At 41.6% G+C, this 26,149-nt stretch overlaps 1 protein-coding gene across 1 annotated transcript in view; it reads left to right on the top strand.

Annotated features, from left to right (window-relative positions):
- Nucleotides 1–25,001, top strand: part of ctnnbip1 (catenin, beta interacting protein 1) — a 34,913-nt gene extending 9,912 nt beyond the window's left edge. Inside the window, exons 2-4 of the mRNA XM_012850441.3 lie at nt 7,290–7,404; nt 10,577–10,667; nt 22,382–25,001. Of these exons, the coding sequence (XP_012705895.1) occupies nt 7,309–7,404; nt 10,577–10,667; nt 22,382–22,440 (246 nt within the window). The 5' untranslated portion in view covers nt 7,290–7,308 and the 3' untranslated portion in view covers nt 22,441–25,001. The remainder of the gene's footprint in view (nt 1–7,289; nt 7,405–10,576; nt 10,668–22,381) is intronic.
- Nucleotides 25,002–26,149: the final 1,148 nt, after the last annotated feature.

The raw sequence follows: 26,149 nt of genomic DNA, 5'->3' as shown, positions 1-26,149 counted from the left end.
TTTTCAGTTAGATGTTTTTAGGAGAACCTCAGAGGAGGCAAAAACTACCAAGAATGCTGTTTTCTCCAGTCTCCTATTCATACAGGAAGCCACCAAGCTCTCTGAAGCTGCGTTCAGACCAAACGCCTTTTGACCATCGAGGGCATTGAATTTACGTGCAAAGGGTATGGCGGTCGCGCTTCAGGGGGCTCCTGCGGCTCGTCACGCAAATCTTGCGCTGTACGTTTTGAAGCTTTCTGTCTTTCGTGCTGCAAATTTGGTTTGACGTGCGTTAAGCGCCACTAGAGTTGGAAAATCTGAACTTTTGCATCTGGACGCGGGACCTCGACCAATCAGAGACTCCTCTATGTGACGTAGTGGGGGATTTTCAGACAGGAAAAATATTTTTACTTGAGATCACGGATAAATGTTAATATAGAGATGCCCACCAACCTGAGACGGGTGGACAGATGCTGTTCAGCTGAAATGGGGCGCCTGTAGTTGGTGTCCTGGCGGCAGATGTGGGCACCGATGCCGGTCAGCAGGATTAGGGGTGGGTATTGCCAAAGAAGTCACGATTTGATTTGAATCACGATTCACATGCCACGATCCGATTCTATCACGATGCAACACGATATTTCAAGTATTACGATGTATCGCGATGCATTGTGATACTTTCACTGAACACTGTTAGAAAAAAATACAGCGATTACCAGTGACTGACTGGCTGTGTATGATCTGGATAGTGTCTTAAATTGATACATATCTGAAAGAGACTGAATTCATACATAGCTGTATTTATTGAAACGACTTTTGGAGGGATTGCCATGAAAATAAATATTACTGTTACTGGAGTGGACACACTGACAAAAAGTGTTTAGGATTTATAAAAGTTAAAATACCAAAATAAGGATAATCAGTGCCGTTTACATGGACTCAGTGGTCCTTTAAACCAATGAAGTTGTATTCCACTTGTTTTTGGCTGATGTTCGCCAACCATTCATGCAACTTTATTTATTAATTTTTTTAATTAATAATCGATACTTGGCATCAAGAATCGATGCAGTAGATCGCGAAAATTAGAATCGCGATGCATCGTCATGACGATTATTTTGCACACCCCTAAGCAGGATGTCAAACTGGCTGGGTGAGCATAAACGGCAAACTCAAAACGCCTCTGAATTATGTGGTGAATTCAGACACGGCGCAGATTATATTAGATTATTCCGTAAATAAAGCCACGCCACTCTCTCGATTTCATCCGCAATTATCCAGACCCCAGCAGAGGAGAAGAAGAGGGTGGCTCCTATCAATGGGCGCCGCCCTGGACAGCGCGTCGGACATTTATGTGCACAAGCGTCCAAGTCGGTGGACGTCTTTTTGACGCTGAAAAGACGTTTGGTCTGGACGCAGCATAAATAACCGCTGGGATTGGGTTTGGGCTCTCAGCGGGGCGTGGGCCGGGTACCTGTACCACGATATAGTTAGGTTTGAAAAGAACCGCTGTCATTTTCTTTCATGGTGTTCTTTTGATTTGAAGTTGTTGTTTTTTTTAATCTATGCCAGAGAAACTCCTGGAGTGACTAGGAATTGTTTCTTAGCGGCACGGAGCAGCATTGTGCTGCCCCTCCCCCGCCTGTTGTTGCATACTGCAAGTCGGTTTGCTGAAAGAACGGTAACATTGTTTGCCTTCGCTTAAAGGAAAGTAGGTCTGTGCAATTAATCAGATTTATTATTTAATTACTATCGGCTCCAAACGATCAAAAAACATTTTCCAAAGCCCGGTTATTTGTATTTATATAATTTTGACCTCTTCAGTTTTGTCATCTATGCTCTTGTTGACTTGTTTAGCAATGTCTGCCATCATACGTACGCTTCCACCACTTTCAGCAGCTGGACCCTTGTGTTTATGACGGTTGTGTTTTTGGATGGTGGGTGTGAGTAAATGCTGCTGTAAAGATGGCAGAAAGACGAGAGGAGCAGCTGCAGTGTGACCCTGTCAGGTCAGTACCAAACATACCCTGCGTAGGCATAAAGTCAGCAACACAACGACCAACACGGCAGAGCTGCTGAAGTTTGTGTGCCAACACTCTGGATTCTTATACGGCCACAGATCAATAACACGTTATGTGCCAGATCTGGTTCTCCGCTGTGTCGGCAGCGCCCTGCAACAAAAATAATCTGTTCAATCTGATCTAATCTGGAGTGAAACTCTGAATGATCTGCGCCCCGCTAATCTAGGAATGGCTGGATTTGATGGAATAGAATAAGATCAATTTAGATAACACGATTTAGGTTATTTCAGTCAATTTGGCCATTTGCAAATATTGTCTGCCCCAAAAATAGGGCTGAACAATTAATCGCATTTTCAATATAATCGCGATTTTAAAAAAACGCAATTTCCAAATCGCAGAGTCTGCAATTTTTGGCTATGTAACAATTAGGGAATCAGACACGTCCATTAGGTGTTGGTAAAATGTTTAAAGTGGGTTTGCCTCCACATGGAAGGAAGACAGTTGCAGCAGTGAGATAATCTAATTTTATTGTTTTAGAGTTTATATAATCATACATAGCATTAAGTACAGGTCAATCAGTTTAATACATAGACTTCCTTGTTGGTTTCACATTATGTTCAACAAGGATTGATTTCCAAATCAATTAAAAGCTGTTCTCTTGAATAATATTCTGATTAATAGAAACATTAAAAATTCTTGTTTAAAATAGTCCTTGTTTACAAACATCTTTATTTAGAGGGCATTTTTGTTGCTTGTGGTTAATGCGGAGAAAAGTCAAAATTGCAATTTTGGTTGAAATATATTGTAGTCAGAACGCAATAATTTCTGCTCTGAGTTTAGATGCTGCGGGTCTTTTAGCAACTAATTTGCACAGCGAGGAAACAAGTTGATTTATTGTTTGTATATGTTTAAAAAGACATGATAAATTAAACTGGAAAAAAAATCGCATTAAATCGCAATATTAAGAAAAAAAATCGCAATTAGATTATTTTCCAAAATCGTTCAGCTCTACCCAAAAACCACGGCAGGTCATAATGTGGTGTGTTGAACTCAAAATAGCTGTTAACCAACATTCACGTGACTGACGTGAGGGTTTATTATCTTAGCAGCTGTAGGAACGTGGATGTAGTCTTATATGCAAAAATTGAAAAACAAGCTATTTAATTATCTGTTTTATTTTAATTTTTGTGAGAAAAAAAAAATCCACATTTAGCATTGTTTCTCTGGCTTAACATACTGAAAAGATTTAATACAGGCCGAGGCCTCTGCCTGCCATAGAGCCTGATGGATTTGGAAACGTTTGCAGCCCGTTGGAAAACTTTGAGCCAAGGTAGACTATATTTAGCATCTGAAAGAAGAGTCTTTAATTAAAAGTCAGCGAGGTCCTCTCTCACTTTTACATGTATGAATAGTTAAATCAAACTGTATAGTTGGGTCAAAACAAACGAATAGACGATTGGAATCAGCAGACTTTCCTTTTACTGGAATGACCAGCAGGCAACGCGCAAATCGGATGTTTTAACATCAAATTTAGAAAACCATTATAATGAGGGGAAAAAAGAAGACGTTTTATTATTAATTAATGTCCCAAAAAAATAAAAAATAGAGAGAAATTAAAACTGACCAAAATATTGTTGGCTCAAACAAAGAAAAAAGAAATTTATTCAGCCAGAAAACTGCAATTGTTCCACCCATAAAGACTGAAATTACATTAAAAAATCTACGCTGTATCATTACATAATATATATATATATATATATATATATATATATATATATATATATATATATATATATATATACATATAGCTTGGTTTATCAGCCCCTGATTCCTGAACTGATCGACATGAGGGCTCGGTCCGACATCACAACGCTGAGGGAGCGGCGTGTCTCACAGGGATTGGACCTGGATCAGCGTTAAAGAAAGCCTTTGATTATGTCTGGAATATTACCCCGCTTGAGTCGAGGCTGGCTGAGTGTCCCTCGGGGGAATAATGCGGAGCCCAGCCCACTTCTACACGCTAACCCGGGAACACACAAAGGAGTCCGACAGGATCCTGATTGGGGTCCTTGAAGGATGTAAGACATGAAATATAGTAACAAGCTCCTGGTAGGCTACATGTAGCTTGTTTTGAAACACTGCCTGGCTAAAATGTTTAAATCTGCATTTAATTTTATTTTGCATACATCTCAGTTTGGATCTTCTGCATTTAGTGCATACTTTTTTTTCTTTTTTTTTATTAATTAATCTTTCCTTGTTTTACCGTCATCAAACCAACATCTCTCGTCAATTAGGGCCATGTCAGACCCGAGATTTAAAGTAGCTGCGGTGAAAAAGCAGGCTTTGATGCTCATTTGCAGGGATTCTGTCCCAAGGTTATCTATAGGGGAGCGCCTCTTTCAAGGGATTAGCAAACGCTGCCAATCCACAGCTCATTAGCATCTTTGCACCAGAGTGTTGTCGGTGGCTCAGACGAGGATGTCATGTATAGAACAAACCTCAGGAGCTTATTTTCCATCACATCAGGGGAGGAGACGGGTTTTTATTTTTTTGTTTTTTTGTCTCTGCAACGTGTCCAACAATAGACACATTTGTGATGATACCGCGCCACAATCATGCAGCATTTCTATTTTGAGTAAACATTCTCACTCTTGGTTCTTGACGCCCATTTTTTATTTAATTTTTATTTACAGAAGATATTGCCGTGAAAGGATGGCACTTTGTAGGGTTGGTTAAAAATAAAACCCGCAGCACTCAAAGCAGAGGCTGGGGGTGGACATGATGCTAAATATGGATTTTCAAGCTTCAAAGGTAAACTTCTGTAGATTCGTCTTTGTTCTTTATCGTAAAAGCACTATGTTTATTTACTCGCTCAAAGTAACATGGAAAACATTGTTGGGATAAAAAAAATAGATTTTGGGTGTATAGAGTCCTTCACTGTTATTGCCACTCTTAAATAATATGTGCAATAATCCTTAAATTTATTTGTGTTGTTATTGCTGCAGCAGAATATAATACAGACAAATTTGGAAATATTAAGAGTTAGTAAGAGGCCATTCATTCAATCTAAAGAAATTCAATGTTAAATAATCTTTAGCCCCCCGGGAGCTTCTACCCTGCAGCCTTTGATGCATCGTGTATTTAACATGTGCTGTCTCTCAGGAGGAGAGACGGACCCACAGCATCACAGATCCTTCACCGTACATATAATTAAGTTGTGATGACGTGTTTACCGTTGTGACGGTGGAACAGAGACGGATTTTCCTGGCAGGCCTCCAAAGAAACAACCGGCTTGGCCTGTAGATGTTGTTCGATGAGTGACGCGCAGGGTTTGTGACTCTTTGCTGCATTTCTCTAACCTTTTTAGCTTTGGCTGCAGCTGTAAAAAATCACCTTTCTAAAGACCTGGACACAAGGCTGATCCTTTAGCTGAGTAATTACACTCTTCACTCATCTTCCTCATCCTCTGCCTGCTATCCTGTAATCTAGGGCGGCCGTCTGACACTGTGCTCCTGAGCAAGGCCTGTTGATGATGAGTTTCTGAGCCTGTGCGTGGAAGACGAGCTCTCCAGTTTGTCTGGAGCTCAGAGAGGTGATCAAAGAGTCACCGGGGCTGATCTAAAGACACCAACCCCCTTTCCCCACAGCATCCAGCAGCACCGTCCCTTCATCTCCACCCCCCCCCTCCCCCAAAACTCACCCACCGCCGCCACCAATCCCCTGAAGCTTTACTGAGCAGCTGAACCGACGGCAGAGAGCTCTCATTCTTTTCATGTCTTTCCTCCTGTTGCCTTTTCAGCGGCTCTCCGGTGTTGAGGGGAAGAACGGAGCCGTTCTCGCTCCGGTTGTACGGTCGAGTCTGCTGCGGTGATGGACGGCGTAACCGGAGGCGTGATCTCCAGCCGCTCTGATCACCGACGCGCTTTGACAACCAAACAGCAGCCGGCAGGAACCGCCGTTCTTCCCTCTCTTGTGGGTTCTGCGAAAGAGGGATGATGAGCCAGCTCCTCAATTAAATATAACCCTACATCAAACAGCCTGTCGGCATGCGTTAGTGGCCCTTTGTACGGATAAGAGGCCGAAATAAATTGCCAGAATTATCATCATTCTCTGAGTTTCTCAGGCTTTTTTTTTTTTTTTTTTTGTGTGTGTGTGTGTGAAATATTCTTAGAGGAGAAAAGTATCCTGACATGCATACAGATATTCTGTCTTTCTGCACTGTGTTTCTGATTTAACGGGTGCGTTTGGGTGTTTTTTCTATTAGCAGATTTAAGCCGGATACCCAGCAGCCCTCAGTGCTTTCTCACGTTCGCGTGTCGTGGGATTTAATGCGACAGCGGCCGACCTTGAAGCGTACGCGCGCGATCACAGCGTAACCTTTCCCTTTTCTATCACCCGCATTAGCATTGGCAGCTCCTTTTATCGCCTGCTTCAGCCTCCTCCCTATGTGTGTGTGTGTTTTTTTTTCTTCCTCCTCCCGTTTCGCCTGTGTTCTGCTTAAACTGCAGACTGGCAGTGAAAATAGGTCAGAGGCAGCAGTGAGACCTGCGTGAAAACTACCGCGCAATATTAATGAAGTGGTGAGGCGCCAAGCCGGCGCTGCACTGAAACAGGACCACCGATAAGAGCATGCATCCATGTGCAAAAGTTTTAAACCACACTTTCTTGTGACTATTTTAAAAGGGTCTTGATCAAAGTTTTTTTTTTTTTTTTTTTTTGCAATTTGGCTGCTTTTTTAAATCTTTTTTTTTGCATCCTGTCCTTTTAAATCAGCTCGGCATGTTTAGAACATAATGTCAGCTAAAGTACCAGACCTGAAATGTTATCTACAGCATATGAGCAGTAGCTGAAAGTTGTGACCTGAACTGCAAAAAGAGATCTAAAAGTAAGTGAAATTTTCTTGAAATAATTGTATTTTTCCTTGATTAGAGTAGGTAAATAAGACTATTTGCCAATGGAATAAGATTTTTGCATTTAAAATAGGAACAATTCATCTCCATCGTCTTATTCAAGTGCAGGATATCTAATTATCTTATTTTCGAGATGAATTGTTCCTATTTTAAGTGCAAAAATCTTATTCCATTGGCAAATAGTCTTATTTTTCTCCTCAAATCAAGGAAAAATACACTAATTTCAAGAAATTTTTTACTTACTTTTAGTTCCCTTTTTGCAGTGTGACCTAATCTGGCCTGACCCGGCGTTTAGCTCTTAGTTTGCGCCGTCAATGTTGACCAGGTCTGCAGCAGGGTTTGTGTGACGCTGATGGCTTTTATTCGTCTCTCCCCCTCCCTGCAGAGCCACAGGAGCAGAGGGGATGAACCGCGAAGAGGCGCCGGGGAAGTCTCCTGACGACGTCTACATCCAACAGAAAGTGCGGGTCCTGCTCATGCTTAAAAAGATGGGTTCCAATGTGAGTACGCCGACCGCACCGACAAGCTGGTTTTCACGTTTTAGACTTGCAGTAAGATCAAATAAGGCCGCCTATTCCTCTGCCACATTCTTGCATACAGGATCCTAAAAAGTATTTACACCCTTTTTGACTTGTCACATCCCATTGACAAACTTTGATGCATATTATTGGGTTTTTATGTGCTTGACCAACACAAAATGGTGTATTATTGTGTAATGTAAGAGAAAATGATAGCTGGTTTTCACAATTATTTATAAATAAAAAAAAGTGAAGGATTCAGCCCCCTTTATTCTGATACTATTAAAGAGACAATTAGTAATAATGACATCTAGTGGTTAAAATTGGAACAACACATCCACAATGCTTTTCAATGAGACCCTCCATTTATTTAATGGTCCATTGATGCTGTGAAACTCCACTGAATTTCTACTTCCACTGGACAGGTCTATGGTGATGTATTTAGTTCTGTTCCTGGTCCACTTCTCTTACTGGCTTCCATGTCTGCAGGCTGATGCTCTTTGCCAAAATAAAATACCAAATGCTGCGCTCTGTTTTGGGAACCCTGGGAACTCTCATATGATTGGCTCAGGAACCAGGAAGTAAACACAGGCTACACTCTGAAGTGTAGTTTCGGACCGTACCTCTAGGTTTGAAGGGAGAAAACCTTGACCAAGACATTGTAGATGGAGAGGAACGATTGTTTATTGGGAATGTTACTTCCATCCTGGGGGCAAATGAGAATGATTTTACAGTAAACAAGTTACTTATTGCTCCTTTAAATAAAGGCCAGCTGAGTGCAGAAAGTGTCATGAAGACCCAGGATCACAGCAGGTCTCTCTCAAAGCACCATTCAATCCATGAAAGGGAAAGAACAGAGTATGCTGTTCAATGCAAACCTACCAAGACATGGCAGTCTACCTGAAATTACAGGCCGGGCAAGCAGAGCGTTAGCCTGAAAAGCAGCCAAAGACAAAGTCTGCAGGAGCTTCAGAGACCTAACCTGGCCATTCAGACACCATGTGTGTTCAATATACGGCTCGTCGGTCTGGGCAGGCTCAGACTCTCTGGTCTAAAACTTACCGGACAAATCACAGAGGCGGGAGTTTACGATGCGTCAATCTGTACCCACAATGCAGCAGCCCTTTTCTGTAACCATAACTGTCAAGATGGCAGCGGCAACAAAGCGATGTTTTAATGATGCCTTTTCTAAAGTCCTGAATGAGCTGGACATGTCTTTAAAAGCCCAACCACTGGCTGCTGTAACGGCTAAAACAGAGCGTGCTGCTTGTAGTTTACTTCACATCCGCGGTTCTCTGATTGGTTCTAAGCTTTTAGTCCCGCCTTCAAAATCCGGCTCTACCAGCGGCGTTCCAGACTTGTAGGTCAGTCTGGCTGGCCAGGCTAGCAGAGACCCGCAGTTCAGGTGGGAAAATGATCAATTATCAATCGTGCACTTCACAAATCTGGTTGTTATGGGTTATAGCAGCAGCAATGAAGCCATTGATGAAAAACATGAGAAAACCCTTGCACATCACGCCTAACACACAATCGCACCATAACGCACGGTGGTGGCAGCATGATGTGGGATCTGCTTTTCTTCAAGGACAGGGAAGCTGGTCATAATACATGGAAGCATGTCTGGGACTAAAAACTGGACACCCTTGGGAAATAAGTTGCTGGAGTTGGGTTGGGAATTGAAAAGATTTTCACGATTCCGATTCCCTTATCGATTCTGTGAAACGATTCGATTCCTTTTCGATTCTCTTTTCGATTCCAATTTGGGGGAAAAAGGAGAACAAACAGTTTGATGATGAACATCAACTTTGTTTACTTAACTTTCACACAACCTTACAAACTAACAAGATCAAGATGTCCACAGCAAATGTACAACTGGAGTAACATTTATATTTGTTTAAATAAAAAAGGAATATGAGAACAAACTTAAATACAGTAGATGAGTTGTTTAGAATACAAGAAAATGTAAGTTTGTTGTGACAGTTGCTTATTAATCTCTCTTTAGATATCCTCTAACGGAGAAGGCATCTGTTTAATGAAAAAGCATTACTGTACAATTTTGGGAAATAAACTCATCTCCCCCTGATTTAAATAAACGAGCGTCACCTTTCTCTCGGTCCCTGAACTGCGGAGCAAATTTGTAGCATGTTTCGTTACATCCATTGCAATGCCTAGAATCATGTAATAATTCCAGCTACCAGTAGTTCTAATTAAACATGCTACCAATGAATGGCTGGATTAACAAGAAAGGCACACTCCCTTAATAACCCCAAAGAGAGGTAGGAAACTGGTTTATTTCCAGAAATGGCTTATGATTTACTAGGAACCAGCCAGTGATGTAAAACTAGCTACTTACCACCACAGTTGCCTTCCATGCTGGTCGTAACTTTAGCTTCTGTCCAGTAAGAATCAAAAACACAGCATTCATTAAAATGTATGCCATGTTGTGCGCGCAGGAATTTCTGCCTGTTGGATCTATTTCCTCCCGCGGATGTAAATGTCACTTTGCAATGATTGCAAAGCGCCTCGTTGCCATCTTTCTCTTCCTTAAAATGAAGCTAAACTTTCGACCGCGCCATTTGTTTTATTTTGCTTTAAGCCTGGTCACGCCGTACTTGCTTACTGAATGCCGTGTGCGTAGCTTGCGTAATAAACGTGACGTAATTTACGTAACTTACTGCTCAGAGCCGCAGCGCGTCGGAATCGAAAAGAGAATCGTTTAGCGCGCTGCCAAACGGTTCCATGAAAAACACGGAACCGGTAATTATGCCGTATTTTGAGTTGGACTATCAGATATGAGCTCATCATAATACAGTAAATTGTGTGATTGTAAGGTGAGACAATGTGAAAAGGTTGCAAAGGTCTGAATCCTTTTGCAAGTCACTGAAGCAGTTAACAGAAAGCGTTCCTACTCATGACTGCAGAGTCAAAACGCATACAGATATTTCTGTGACCATAAAATATGCAAAGAAAAGAAGTGGACCAGAAGGTAGCAAAGAGGCCGAGCAAAGTACTCCGCTTGAGAAAACCAATGTGCAGACTTACTCCAGATTTATTATGGCGCACGGTAAGCGGGGTAGCTGTCATTGGACCAGAGTTTCTGCATTCTTGTTCTTGTTTTAGGCTCCATCAAACATCTCTGTTTATTCTCTCTCAGGTTACGCCGACCGAGGAAGCTTTTCTCCGGAATTACGCAGGTGTGGTCCACAGTCAGATGAGCCAGCTACCACAGCACAGTATTGACCAGGGTAAGGCTGGAGCCCACACACCTCGGAGAGTCGGCGATAAATCCATTAGGAAGTAACCGTTTCATTGCATTATTGCTTTTTAAAAAATAAATAAATGTGTAAATGTATGCAGTTTTTTTATCCGTATGCGTAATGAAAACTTACAGCAACGTTACCACGCCCATGTGCTGCTGAGCTGCTGCTCTGGCTGATCTGGAAACGAGGGACATTTCCTCATCTTTCATTCTCATATAGTGCGCAGCTATGCAGGCCGACGGGTTCCCTAAAGTGCCCACCAGCATTTTGGGATTATTCACCCAGCAAACGGTGAGAAACAAGTGACTCAGCCTGAGGAGGAGAACACCGTGCGTCACCGTCATTCCTCTCTTTCTCTGTCAGAGCATACTGTCATGCTTTACACTGTAAACCAAGTCACCATCCAGCTCCTGTTCCTGGAGTCATGAACGCTCATTCTCTTTTCAAAGTCGTCCCCCAGAGGGCGCTGTTGAGCTTTTCCCTCTCGTCTCCTGCCCCGGCAAGGTGAAACCACTAGATGGCGCTGCATTAAAGCGCTACTACAGTAGAAGTGCAGAGGCACTGCAGTCGTCTGAGAAGCCAGCGGATGATTGTAGATATTTTTGTTTTGGTGTGTTAGAGAGAGTCCTGCTGCGGTAAACCCGCCGTGGCTCTGCTCCTGCCTTCCTCTGTGTGATGCTCACCCTTCAGGGGGGCATTAGAAACAGAAAATTGCCTATAATGTCCTGAAGTGTTTGGTCGGTGTCCTTGTCTGCGCCCTTTCTCTGTGCGGAGACAATCGGTGGCAGTGAAATGTAGAGATCATCTCTCTTTGTCATCTTATAGGAGACACGGTTAAGGCTGCGCAGGTTGCCCTATGGCCTCCCGTTTGTTCATAAACTAACAGAACACGACGCACGGCATCGTTTAAGGTGGTTTTACGGCGTCTATAAAGCCCTCGTCAGCGATGAGTTGACAGATGTTCTGGTGCAGAACTGTGTGTCAATACACCCAGAGCGGTTCTTACAAGTAATGAAGTGACACAAGCGGCGAAAGGTGCTGTGTTCTTCACACATTAGAGAGCAGACACGCCGAACGTCCTCTGTGTGCCCATGAATTATTCGTCATCCAGAGCTTGTCCGAGGTATTGTGATTAGGTATTACGAACACGCCGGAGAGCTAATCCGCTGTTGAATATTCAAGGTGGCACAAAGGACAAGGGTTTGGTAGAGTCCAGGACGTGATTTGATGACATTTAGTGTAAGGAAGTTTTTCACTTAGAACTGATAATAATGGGACATTAAAATGCAACGAGCATGATAAACCTTAAACAGTAGTTTACTGATGATTCTAATAATAAAATGATGTGTTTTCTAAGTCGTCGTGTGCAGCAGCTGGTCCATCTGTGTCGGTCCGGCAGCAGGGTGTTTAGCTCTGACGGCGCGTCGGCGGTCTGTCAGAAAATAATCAGGCTGTTAGCAGCAGAGGGAACAGATGTTTTCCAGTGTTGTACATAAAATCGTTCTAATTAGTTATTCTTGTTGGGTGTTAAAATAAACTTATTCGTTTTGTCCTAAACTGCTTTGGTTTTTTTTCCCCTGAGAAACTCAAACCCTGCGTGGCTCATTCTGACGGGATTAATGGTCGTTCTTTCTGCGAGGAAACTGCAACAGCTGTGTTTATTTTTATTTATTTCACTCTTAGATGTAATCATTGTTGAACTACCAGGACAGGTATCCTATGTTTCACTGAGTGGTTAGACAAAATCCATATTCCGTTTAAAAAGCATAAAAACTTCACGGTGCTTTTAAGGTCAATGCGTTTCACAGGTTATTCTTTATGGGTTGCATTTGAGTTCAAAAACCCAAGGATCCCAAGGTGTTCCCAGAGCAGAAGAGAAGTTCCTCCAGCAGGTTTTGGGTCTCCTCCATGTGGGAGAAAACCTCCACAGGGAGGCGCCTCAACCTTATCCTGACCAAGATGGAGTCTATCAACGCAGACGAGCAGCGGCGCTACTTCCAGTCGAGCTACGCAGGAGGATGCTTGTATCCAGGATGCTATATTTTATTTTTCGTCCTTAGCCATATCTTAATCCCAAACAACAAGAGATGAAAAATCATTATTGGAAAATTAAGAGAGAGTAAGTGAGGATTAAACACTTGCAAGATGGCTAGGACCAGATTGCAGTATTATGTGATGGTGCTATTAATATTCTCATCAGTGAGTTAGCAACCCTTCCCAACGTTTTAAAGAAGACTATCAGAGCGGCGCAGTAGATCGAATGGCAATATTCAATTGCAAAATCCTGCAATATTTGGTAGGATATTGGATGCAGAGTTTCATGTAGCGTCACTCTGCAAATAATTATGTTTTACCAGTTGGACGGACTCCCGTCTGCCCTAATGTTCATAACTTGTGCATATTTTTAGTGACTCAGGCGCTAAAGCTCATAGACATTGGTGGGAACGTTGTGTTATAGTAACAAAATAATCTCATCAAAGGCGATTGTCTGTACCAGTATTGAAAAGCCCTTTTTCCCCCTGATATTATGCAGACTTAATTGCTGCATTACGTCCAGTCGTTATATTCAACAACCTTGTTTAAAGAAACAAAACGAATATATTTTTCTTTTTTTTGCACACATCTTACATCAGTAGAGTCCGCCGTCGCTGGTTGGTCGGCTCCGTCCTGCGCTGTCAAAGCCATCATGGTGGATAAAGCTTCTGCTGTAGTGCTGCTTTTAAACTTTTAGAAGTGAACGTCAGACACGGCTGATGATCACAAAGTTACCGTTAATTTATTTTAAGCTGCTGAATGCGGTTTGTAAAAATAAACACATCTGTTTGCCACATTTTTCTCTGAATAAATGTTGGAGGAAGTCTGGGCTCATGGTTAAATTGACTCTTTGCAGATTTGTGCTAACGTGCAAGAGACTGTATCAGTTTTCCAGCTCCTTGTTTTAAGCATATTAAACTATAGATAAAGTTAATCTAACAATGAATAATACTGAACTCCGATAAACTCATACTTAATACATTTTATAAGAGGATTATTTTTGTTTAACTCGGATTCGGCGTTGTTTTCACTCATTTTTTTTTATGTTCGCAACGCGCTGAATATTCAACTGTATTTTAATGTCTCAAGTCTTTCATTTCATTTTTATTTTTTGTTTGTGGGATGCAGTAAAGGCCAATGTTGGCTGTTTAAAGATTAAGAAAAATAAAGTTTTTCTGGTTTTTGGAGAAAAGTAGCCAAAAAATGAGCAGGTAGTTGATGTCAATTATCAGCCCTGATGTGGATAAATCAACCTAAACGAGTTCACGTCGGTTCCTTTCAGCGCTGAGGAGCTGCAGCTCCCTGTTAGTTCACGGCGGAGAGATGCAGAGTCAATTAGAGAAAAACATGTTGAGGCAGGACGCGCTCTTACCACCATAGTCTGGGGCTCTGAGGAATGAGACGGGCTGTTGGTTGATGCCCTGTATGTGCAGCATGCTTCTTTCTGTCAGTTCAAGGAAATTTTGATGAGAAAATTAGTTTGTACTATCTTAGTCTATGCAGAAATGTAATTTTCTCACCCGTTCAGCTTTCAGTCCCTCAAACTGGTTAAAAGTCGGCTGTCATTCTGTCTACGGGTCACTGAATTTGCATCTCAGATTATTCTAATTGGCTCATTAGCATAGATGCAAAAACAAAACAAAAAAACATGTTTAGCAGTTTTAATTATGCCAAGGAGGATTTATCAGCCGAGGCGCTGCCTGGGACTGAGACTTTCTTTATTCAGCTGTCTAGTTGTGAATGTTTAATGCTTCAGCCTAGCGGGACCCTCTATTCGTTTTTATGAACACTGTCATTATGTTGGGAAGGCCATGAACTCATTAAGTGAGGCTTGTTTTAGTGTAAATTAGTCCGTTCTCGACTTATACGACTGTGTTGGTTTTTCTAAGTGGATTAAGACACAGAGAAAAAGAAAATGCTGCTGCTGCTGCGCTGTGGTGACAGTGTTTTCTTTGTAATCTGGCTGCTGGTGTTTTTAATTAACTGTTTTAATCGCCGCTCTGTGGGTTGCTTTTCATTTACACACGCGTTTGTGGAATCGGTATTGTCTAGCAGAACGAGGCAACCAACAGCTCTCTGGAGGATGTTGGAGGGCTTCGAACCAATGAGGGGAGAAGAGGAAACCGTGCAGAAGCAACGTTTTTTATCCCTGGAATAGCTTAAGCAGTCTCCTTAAAGGCTTCGGGGTTGTTGTGCTGTATCCTCCGATCGGAGCGCGATAAATCGTGAGAATGCTTATTAGAAAAGCCAGAGTGTCGTCGTTCATTATAAAGATATGTTCAGAGCAATTTCAGACCACGCTCCAGTTCCAGTTGTGTTTCTTTTAGTCGTATTAAAGCTCTGGCCTTAAAGTGAAAGGCATTTCACACAGACGTCTCCTCTTGTTTGACTACCCTGCTAAATCACAAGAGATGATTTCACTTCCTTTAATCAAGCATTTGAATTGCAGATTAAAATGATCACTAATACAAACATGAATGCATGCATACATTTGCACGTTTATAATAAACTTGTGTATGATTAATTATGTAACACACAGGTCAGGTAAAAAGATCTCAGCAGAAGGTTCAGTTTAACGGTTTTATTTAAATGGGGCCAAATTTACAACAAATGTTGTTTCAAGGTCTTTTTTTCAAAACAAATAAAATGAAATGTCTTCCATTAATGGGAAAACATGGCATAATAAATCAGTTTGAGTCAATATAATTAATATTCAAGAAGCTCAAAGACCTAAACTAAAGTGTGTGTGTAGTTTCTAAAAATGGAAATACATTTGTGGATTTTTTTATTCCATCTTTGGACAGTAAGCAATAGGACAAAATAGGTTATTCAGGTTATGGTTCACAAGAGAACGTCCCAAATTCTCTTTTCTCTTACAGATTTTTGTCTTTGCTTTTTTGTCAAACTTAAAGGAGCTATAAGTAAGATATTTACTGTAAACTCAACCTAAATCATTCTGATTTCTCACCTGGGATGGAAGCAACATTCCCTATAAACAATCGGTCCTCTCCATCTACAACGTCTTAGTCACGTTTTTCTCCTTTCAAACCTAGTGGTACAATCTGGAACTACGTCGGTTCAGAGTGTAGCACGTGTTTACTTCCTGGTTCCTGAGCCAATCATATGACAGTTCCCAGGGTTCCAAAACAGAGCGCAGCAGGGGGGTTCACACCGTTTAAAAACGTCTTATTAGATTGTTGTGATTGGCAAGCTGTTGTACCGATTTGAGCCACAAGGTGTCAGTAGTATTACTTATAGCTCCTTTAAATGTTTAAGATCATCAAAGAAATGTTGATGTCAGAGATGAAGTGCATAAAAAACAGATGATTCATCTGTTTCAGGGATCAAATAATGATTTCAAGTTTTGATCTGAACCAACCAGGCTTACCAAAATTACTCCAAGAGTGCATCATCGGGTCACATAGCAACCCAGAACGACATCTAAAGCTCTGTAGGCCTGCCTTACCTTAGTCACAGTCTGAGGTCAGTTAAGGTTTGTGGTTCCACAATAATGAACAGACTGGTTAATATTCTGTGGAGGAACGAGACAAACGTGGAACTGTCTGGTCGGTGGGGATCTCAGCACTTCTGGTGAAAACTAGCTCTGCATTTGAGAAAGTTTTGATGATCAACAGGACAACAGGAGGTCAAAATCTGAATGGCTGGGGGGAAAAAATAAGCTTTTAAATTGGCCCAGTCAGTTCTACATTAAAATCTGATTATGACATGACCTTTAAAAAGGCCTTTCATGCTTAAATGCCCTGTAATGCAGCTGAATTAGAAATGTTTTGCAACTAATAGTAGGGCCTAAACTCCTCCACGGGGCTTTAAAAGCCTCATCGGCGGTCATCACTGACTCTCAATAGTTGTGGTCACCAAGCCTGGCACAACCTATTTGTCTTAGGGGGTATTTGACTTTTTTTCAACACTCAGATTATTATTTGTTTAATGATCTGAAACATAAAAGAAAAACAGACTCTGTAAAGAGGCGAGAGCTTTCTGGCTGTTTCCTTATACTCCACTGGTAACATGGAGCCAGTCTGTGCCACCTTGGTGGTAGAAAGCATGGCAGCGGGGTCTTCTGTCTCCTGCGTGTCGTTATCACCAGCCCTCCTTGCATTAGTTTGGTGTGGAGTGCTGGTGTGAGGTCGTCTGAATACACAGAGCAGTTTGGCCCTGTGAGATATCACATCTGTGCAGGTAAAGCTGTGTGAGGTATGGCTCAGGCTTCCTGGCCCTGTTTAGCAGACCCGCTGTGAGGGTGGAACCTCCCAACCTGCTGTGCTCAGCATCTTGACCCCCTCAGCTGACCCTGCACAGATTGTGACCTTAAAGGCTGCTGGTGCAACACCGGAGTCATCCTCCAGATGCTTCTCCGCCCCCCCGGTCTAGAAAGACAGGCAGGATGAGCTTGGTTCCTCTCACTTCAAACAGGCTCCCTTTGAGCTTATTAAAAGATTTCGTCTCCTCCGAGGTTTCGCTGAAGCCTCTATGTTGCTTTGTTCATTTCAAGCAAACCACATATTGTTTTAAGCTGCCTCAGAAGTGTAAAGAAGGACTGCATGTTGGCGTTGTTACTGGTGTCGACACCCTGAAGCCAGGAGAGCAGCGAGGATCACAAACTCTTTGATCTTTCATACATTCTGCAATATTTAGAAAATGTAATGTTTTACTATAATTGTTTAAATATTTAACAAGAATGTTTAGCTATAGGTCCTGTAAGACGTTTGCCTCATTATTGCTGTAAATCAAATAGGTAATTTTCCATCTCTAATTCTTTAAGGTCATTTTTTTAATTTCTAGAGGACATCAGATAAAAGCCTATTCTTGGGATTTTTATTTTTTTTTGTTTTTTTTTAGCTAGTCCAGGTCTTAATGTCCAGCAGATGGGGAGGTGAGAGAAGGACCGGAAGCAGAGCTGCATCAAAGCTCGCCAAAAGCCGCCTGCTCGTACGCTGCGGCGCCGGAGCAGCCTGATTTTTATCTGCTGCTAGGCAACAGCGTTGAGGGACCTGATGTCTCCATCTTGTTGGCTAGAGCTTGTTGTTATGTGTCTCTGTGTGTGTGTGTGTTCTCTGAGAGCGTGCGTTCATATCAGGGCGAGGTCCGAACATGACTCCCTGGTGCTGTGTTCACATTTAGCTCGGCCTCTGGAGGTATTTTCAGAGAATATCTGTTGGTTTCTGGCTCAAGTTGCTCTGTGCCCTTGGCCTGAACCGTCCTTTACCGAGAGGAGGGAAGGTTTTTCTTTTTTTTTTTTTTTACACAAGCGCTGCACAATTCACACACAAGCTTTTTTTATTTTTTTTATTCTGTCAAACAGAGAAGCTCCTGCGGACTCTGGAAAAGTCTGGAACGTGTTTCCAGTGTTTTCCAGGTCTGGATGAGTTTGGAAAAAGAAAACAAGGGTCTAGGGGGGGGAAAATTGTATTTCTAGACTTTATTACCTTTTCCCATCATTAAAATGTCCTTCCTTTCATCTATCCTCTGTTTTCTTTTGCCCATCCTTGTGTCTTCCCTCATGTCCTTCTTTCTTTCTGTAACCCCTCCCTACCTCCTTCTATTCCTTCCTTTCTTCATTGTCTCTCCTTTCTTCCTTGCCTGTGTCCTTGCTTCCTCACTCCTTTTCTTCTTTCCTTCCATCCCTCCTTGCTTACTTGTGCCCTACTTCTTTAACTATTTGTCCGTTCTTCCTTTATTCTGTCCCTCCTTGTGTCCTGCCTCCCTAGCTGCTGTCCTAACGTGTTTAATTTTGTTCTTGCCTCCCATCCTTCCTTGTGTCCTCTTCTTCCCTCCTTCCACCTTGGAGAAGTCTGTAATCTTTCCTCTGGTGAAACGTGCTGAAACTCTGGAGTCGACCCTTATATTGGCTGCTGTGCCGCAACATGACCTTAGAGGCAGCTGCTTTTAGCCGTGCAGCCGTGAAGGTGACTGATGTGTGCAGGTGCAAAATTGCCTCCTTTTTTTTTAGGTTTTTAGTTCTTGTTGTGTCTTGTAGCAGGCAATGCTCTTTCGAAAGAAAAATTTATAATTTCTTTTGGGTGGGTAAGATGTGTGGCTTTCCCTTCTCTTATTTCTGTCATTTTTCAAAGCCAGCATTGTTCCCATTGAAAAGAGAAAAAGAGACTCCATCGTGCTGGATTTGAAAATGTACCAAATGTGTCCCAGAATAAACGTTCCCTGAGAGTGAAAGCGAAAAGGGTCCGTTATGTCGAGTGAAGATGGTCCACTCTTTGTGCCAAACACGTGCCGAGGCCCACCGTCTCCTGGCCTACTTTCATATCTAATAATTTAATCCAGACAAAAACACTTCAAAGCTGCGCTGAAAGCGTTTTTTTAAGCAACCAAAAAGAGGAAAGCTGTCAGAAATGCTTCTCAGTTGTTTATAGAGGTGTGGGTCTTGGTGTTGAGCATATTTGAGACTGTAAGGTTGTTTTTTTGTGTTTTTTTTTTAAATCGGTACAGAATGGTGTCGACAGTAGGGTTTCACACTCAAGCATCATTTCCCCTTTATGGACCAGAACCACATACTTACACTGCAAAAAGGGATCTAAAAGTAAGTGAAATGTTCTTGAAATCATTGTATTTTTCCTTGATTAGAGCAGGTAAATAAGACTATTTGCCAATAGAATAAGATTTTTGCATTTAAAATAGGAACAATTCATCTCCATCGTCTTATTTCAAGTGCAGGATATCTATTTATCTTATTTTCGAGATGAATTGTTCCTACTTTAAGTGCAAAAATCTTATTCCATTGGCAAATAGTCTTATTTTCCTCCTCAAATCAAGGAAAAATATACTAATTTCAAGAAATCTTTACTTACTTTTAGTTCTCTTTTTGCAGTATATCTGTCTACTTTTTATTCTGATAAAAGGTCTCTGTTAGCTTCTTTTCCATCCGGATTCTGAGTATTAAAACAATTCTCTATTATTCTCTCATTTCTTCCTACTAATGTCTAGATAGTGAGGAGCTGGAATTGAGTGTTATTTCGTTCTAAGGTGAAAGCACAGCTGCACGTTTCGCTGCTGATTTAATGTTGTGTGTTTTATATTTAATGCGACTCAAACGCCGTGGAGAGGAAAGCGGTTTTGGCAGGTGCTCTTAACTCCATGTAACTTGTTTAATTCGTCGACAAACAACAAATGAATCACTTCTTTCTCAGAAGAAGCCAGCGGACAGGTTTTCATTGTGCGACTGACGGGACTCACAAGCCGAGTAAACACCAAGGAGGCTGTAATTATAGTCTGGTGTAGCACAAAAAGGAACGGGAGACGAATACGATCATGTGACACCTGAGAGCGCACTCTCTAAATGTTGCTTAGTGGCGATATTATCGGCGAGGCCTGTTCAGTATCAGACAGGCTTACACCTCCGGCGGCCACGGTGGAGGAGATTGAATGGCAGTGAAGCTTCAGCTCTGTGCGTTATCAGGACAGAGTCAGGATGCTGCTGTCAGCAGCCCCCCTCAGCGTGTCGCCACGTCCCGGTCAGAGGAGGGACCGCGTGGCTGCGGGCCGCCGCTTCACGCTACAGGTGCAGCCAGAGATGGGCTGTGTGGTGTGTGGCTGTCAGAAAAGAAGATGATATCCGCTCGAGCTTTTTCTCACGTCGTTATGAGTAAACATCGCTAACGTACGACCACTCGGTTCAGTTTGCTGCCCTCCACTTTTTCTTTTACCAAATAAAATAAAGTTCATGTACAGTTCAGGTTATAGGGCTGGTCGACATCGCTTAAAAATAATATCTCAGATTTTGTTAAATCGTATCCAATTATTTGTCTTTTTTTCCTCCCATTTGTTTCGTAAAAACAAATTATAGAAATTATGAAAGAACCCAAAATTTTTGCTGCTAGTAGCGTGTCATGTGGACAATCATTAAGTAACCAATTAGAGAGCAGCATAAAGTCCCAAGGAAGCCAAATGTTTAAGGACCTACTCACATGTCCGGCCTCCCAGGGCATTGAAACATAAAAACTACGAGGCCTAAAACTCTAAAGTCAGACACGCGACAGAACATATTTGATCATTACTTTTTATTTATATAACCTATTGTTGCACTTTTACACTTCCATTATTTTAGAGAAAAAGAACTAAGCTAACACTTTATTTGAAGGGGTGTACATAAGACTGACATTACACCGTCATAAACATGACATAACACCTGTTATGAACATAAATGACTCTTTATGAATGTTTAGGACTGTTGTCATTAATTGTCATTCGGTAAATTATGACGCTATTATAACAAAGTTGACATTGTTTAAAATGTCTTTGTTATGACAAGCCCTTAACTTAACAAAAACCCCAAGTCAAGCCGTTAATTTAACCTCATCTCTGTTAATGTCAAGTTGTCATAACAAAGACATTTTAAACAATGTCAACTTTGCTTTAATACTGTCATAATTTATGTACACCCCTTCAAATAAAGTGTAACCATAACGAAAAATGGTTTTGTGAAGAACCAAAGGTAGCTTTTTAGATGTACTATGGTTAAACACCACACTCCATCTCTGGGTTGTTCTCCAGTCTCTCGTTTACTAGGCGGGCCGGCGGCATGTGAGCAGCTGCCACTCCCCCCGTTCATAAAATGCCACTGCCGGGCTACAAAATGGCGGAGAGCACGCCCGTCAGATCAAAACGTTCTCTTGCTAACAGCATTATAAAGTTATGAGTTGCTTTCTTCTTCACTAGACATGTTCCTCTGAGAGGTGATGCTGTTCTGATGTGTTTTTATCCTTTGTAAATATGCGCATAGGAGCGGATGGGTAAGCAGCAGTGTTGTAGTACTCAAGTCCGAGTCATTAGCTAAATTTAGAGACTCGTGACTCGAACTTGGACTCGGACTCCTACATTCAGATCATTCTGACTCGGAAATTGAGAAAAAGACTTGACTTCTTTTTATATCATTAGGCTATAATTTTAATATGTCATTAGAATATTATTTGGTGTATGATTTTAATATCTAAATTATTAGTGCAATGTGGTGGAGTGTGGATTTTTTTTTTTAGTTTAAAAACATGTAGGCTATGCTTACTTTAGTGCGGAACTTGGACTCGACTTGATCAATAAGGACTCTACTCGGACTTGACTCGGATGAGTAGTGGACTTTTTTTTTAATGACCTGGACTTGACTCGGGACTTGAACACCGGAGACTCGAACCTGGACTCGGACTCGAGGCATAGTGACTTGACTACAACACTGGTAAGCAGGGGAAATGGCTGTGGAGTGCTGCAGCGAGGTAGAGAGAGGCGTGGCTTCGTACACATCTTGTTTTGGTCTACAGACAATGCTAAAGCACCGTCTAGTGGTGAAATATCGCTTATTGCTCCTTTAAAAGAAAATCTAAGATATGCCAGTTTGGACTAGAGCAAGATGAACATCAGTTGTCGCATTTTACAGACGCTTATTTTAATTTAGAAACTCTGTTTCAACAATCAGCTGTTATCTCATCGTCTGACACCAGCTTTGAAGGCCAAAGAAACGGACGGACACACTGGAAAATGAGACAAGGAGAACAGTCAGAGCTGAAGCTGAATGAGTTACTGTCCTCATCATTTCTCTCTTGTAACAAAAACAAACTCTCCAGCCTGTCCGTAAGGCGTTTTGTCATCAGAATCACTGGTGCGTTTTGTTGCTGAAGTCTCTTATTTCCTTTCTATCTTAGGTCCAGAGGACGTGGTGATGGCGTTCTCGCGGTCAGAGACAGAAGACCGGCGACAGTGACCCAGGCCCCTACACCCCTCTCCACACAAACACCCGCTACCCCGCCCTGCACATGATCCATCACCACATCCAACTCCAAAAAAACACAACACTGATGAGCTCAGGAGACAAAGGGCCAGAGGAGGAGGAGGAGACGCATTACACGTCGCCGTCGCCCTCTCCACCCGGCCTCTTACATCCTGCCCCTTCCTCACGTTAAGATGGCACAACGTCACCTGAGACGTACTCGAGCGGGTCACTGTGGGCTGCAAGCCTTGGCAATAAGGCCGTCTGTGAAGACACTCACTAATTGGATCATTGTTAGTTTTGGGTTTTTTTTGTGGGACGGGGACATAGAGGGTTGATTTTGTAACGTTCTGTTCGTGTCGAGGTGTTGAGCAGCGTTTGGCGTCATGTCTGCTGCGGTCCGTCATGTCAACAGCCCGATTCCAGGCAAAGGAGATTCTGGTTAAGTTCGAGCAGCAGGCACGACGATGAAACGCGTTAGAAGAGAGATTTTAAAAATTTTCCCGCTTTTAAATGAGCTGCAGTTAGTTTTGGGTTTAGCTGTTGCGTGTTTTGTTAAAGAGGAGCCTCCCGCATTAAAACCTTTTTGAACAAGCGGCAGATTTTCGAGACGCAGACGTTACAGCGGCGTCTCAGGATCCAGGATGTTTACTACTTTTATCAGCTCCTGTAGTCGCTCATAAGTTGAAGCCGGTTTGTAAAAACATGAAACTTTTTGCGATGATGATCCAGGAATAATTACTTAAAGAACGGCTGCGTATAACAACATCAGTGTTTGTAGACATGATGCAACTTGTCTAAAGTGGATTTGCTATCTCCACATATCCGATTACGGCCTCTTTACGAGGCTCGCTTTTTAGTTGCAGAATCCAGATAAGCTCATCCAGCGAGGCTTCGATCCCGGACCGCCATCCATGCCCCGGTCTGCAGCGCCGGTCTGCAGTTGGATTAACGCTTTGCTGCGGTTTGCTTCCTAATCAGACGCTAAACTGAATCATGGTGTGATCTGTAGGGTTTCCTGTGAGCCGTCGGCAGGCTGATTGATCAGCTTTGCAGGATCAGTCTGTCGCGTTCGGCTGACAGCGCGGGGCGACGGAGCGTCCGGGATTCATCACAATCACCAGGCCCCGTTTATCATACGTCTTTCTGCTGCTGCTCTCTTTTATTTCTGTCAGTGTTTTTTGTTTTGTTTTTAATCATGAGGGATTGATCAGAAATTGGAGACACTACCAGACGTATTCTAATCAAACGTGATAAAAAGCTGTAAGCATCTTCGCCGTTCTGTTTGTTTTTTAACTCACTGTGACGAGTAAAACTTTAACTTAAACGTTTTTTTTTTGTTTTTTTTTACTATTGTACGCATAGCTGGAAATGTAGGAAGAATGAACTCCATGTGCCAATCGTGTTTTCTTAAAACAAGCTGTGGATGTAATTTATTGTTTCCTGAATTGACTGAGGTCTATTTTCACTAAATCAGGAGTCGCTCTTTAATTTAAACCAGCGAGCGGCGGCTCTCTGTTCACACTAAATTCACACCAACTCTAACGTTGAACTGTCTGTAATCACCCCCCATGACGCCAAACATTAGAACCGTGTGCTGTTTTTAACCGTACTGTATCTCTTGCACTATTATCAGCGGGATATTTGTTTGAGAAAAAAAACAAAAAAACTTTTAATATCTAGCACAATTATTCGTTTGATTCACTGCGGGGTGGAAAAATACGTTTGTAAATGTTTTTATTTCTTTGTCATTTACAAAAAAAACAACAAAAAAAACAATGTCTTTAATTGATGCAGCTGGACTTTGAAAAGATGACTATTTGTGTAACAACAGGCGTATTTCCTAACGACGTGCTGAATTATTTAATTTGTTTGAAAATGTTTTGAAGCCAAGCGTGTCTGCCTCGTGGTTTCTCATGTTTATTCAGCCTTGTCTCCATGACCATTGTTTGTACATTGCTGGTATTTTGTGGAAGCTAGCGGCTTCTTAGAAATGTTTTTTTTTTTTTTTGTTAATGTGTGAGTGTTGTTGGCAATAAGTTCAAACTGAATGTCCTCAACAATCATCGCAATGTAAACAGCCAACAGGTCTGTGTCTGTACTTCATGTTTACTTTGTTATAAATCATTCTTTTTTTTGCCTCTATGCATTTTTTTTCTAAGGTTTCTTACCTCGATCCAAGGTTGTACTCTGTGTGTGTGTGTGTGTGTGTGTGTGTGTGTGTGTGTGTGTGTGTGTGTGTGTGTGTGTGTGTGTGTGTGTGTGTGCGTGTTATCCTCATTGAACTTAAACCCCCCCGTTTTGATTTTCAGCATGCTGTTAAGTTGAAGGCAGGATTGTTTCTTCTTACTGTGACCCGATGTTGCTTACTTGTCTCTCTTTTGGTTTATTTCGTCTTCCCAACCTTGTATTTTATTCTTCTTCCCGGTCTACGTTGATTGGTTGGTTTATTTTTTATTTTTTTTGTCTTTTTGGGGATTGTATGGCTGCTGACTATACTGCCCTAATGCTTCCAAATCCAGCTGAACCATTAAATAACTAAAAAAGCAAAAAAACTTCTTTTGTTTTCTTCATTTTTTTCCCCCACCAACAAAACTTTTTACTTCTTCGTACAGAAAAAATATGGATAAAAGTGCCCTGGAAACGTATTTATATCTAAAGTTTTTCAGCGTCTCATACTATAAACCCCACATATCAGTGGATTTCATCAGGACTTAGTGGAGCGTTAATGTGAATCGAAAGGAAAAAGATGTGGCTTTCAATTCTGCACTGCTTAAATAGAACTAAAAATAAGTAAAATATTCTTAAAATTAGTTTTTCCTTGATTTGAGCAGGGAAATAAGATGATTTGCCAATGGAATAAGGTTTTTGCACTTAAAATAGGAACTATCCATTATCTTATTTCGAGTGGAGTGTGTCTTGTTATCTTATATTAGAGGTCAAAATACTCATTCCCTTAGCAGATAATATTATTTACCTGCTCAAATCAAGGACAAATACAATAACTTTAAGAACATTTTACTTATTTTTAGATCCATTTTTGCAGTGTGGTTTTTACAAATAACATTCTGAAAAGTGGCCCCTATTCAACACTGAAGACTTTTCAAAAATGTAATCGGCAAACCAGAGGAAAAATAATGCTAATGTCAGATAAGACCAAAGATGTAGGTTTTAGGCCTTAATGCAAAAACACTACTTGGTGAAAGACTAACGCTGCACCATCCCTAGTGAAACATAGTGGGGGCAGCGTCATGCTGTGGGAATGGCTTCCTTCTTTCAGGGGTACAGTGGCACAAGGAGCTAGGGAGTATATAGCAGTCTTGCTTCTGTCAGTCCCAAATGTAGCTTACTCAGCATGTGACTGAATGTAGTGGGAAGCACCCTAGACTAGGGGTGGGCGATATGAAGAAATCTAATATCCCCATATCTTTGGGCTATATCACAATACACGATATATATCGCGATATGTTCAAATAACCTTGAATAACAAATGTTTTTTAGCCAAATAGTGCCTGAAGTTGCACTGGTATATCTCATATTAACGTGTCAATTTATTTATTTTTTGTTTGAAAAATTGATTGCAAAAATAAAAATTAATTTAAAATGTTTTATTTTAGCCATTTTTTTCCACCACAGCTGCACATAGAAGCTTTTCACAAATTACAATATTGTCACATTAAAGCTCTTTCATGGTCAACACTGG

Source organism: Fundulus heteroclitus, chromosome 1 (genome assembly GCF_011125445.2).
Source record: "Fundulus heteroclitus isolate FHET01 chromosome 1, MU-UCD_Fhet_4.1, whole genome shotgun sequence".
In the NCBI taxonomy this organism is placed as follows: domain Eukaryota; kingdom Metazoa; phylum Chordata; class Actinopteri; order Cyprinodontiformes; family Fundulidae; genus Fundulus; species Fundulus heteroclitus.
This window is presented reverse-complemented; position numbering and strand designations above follow the sequence as displayed.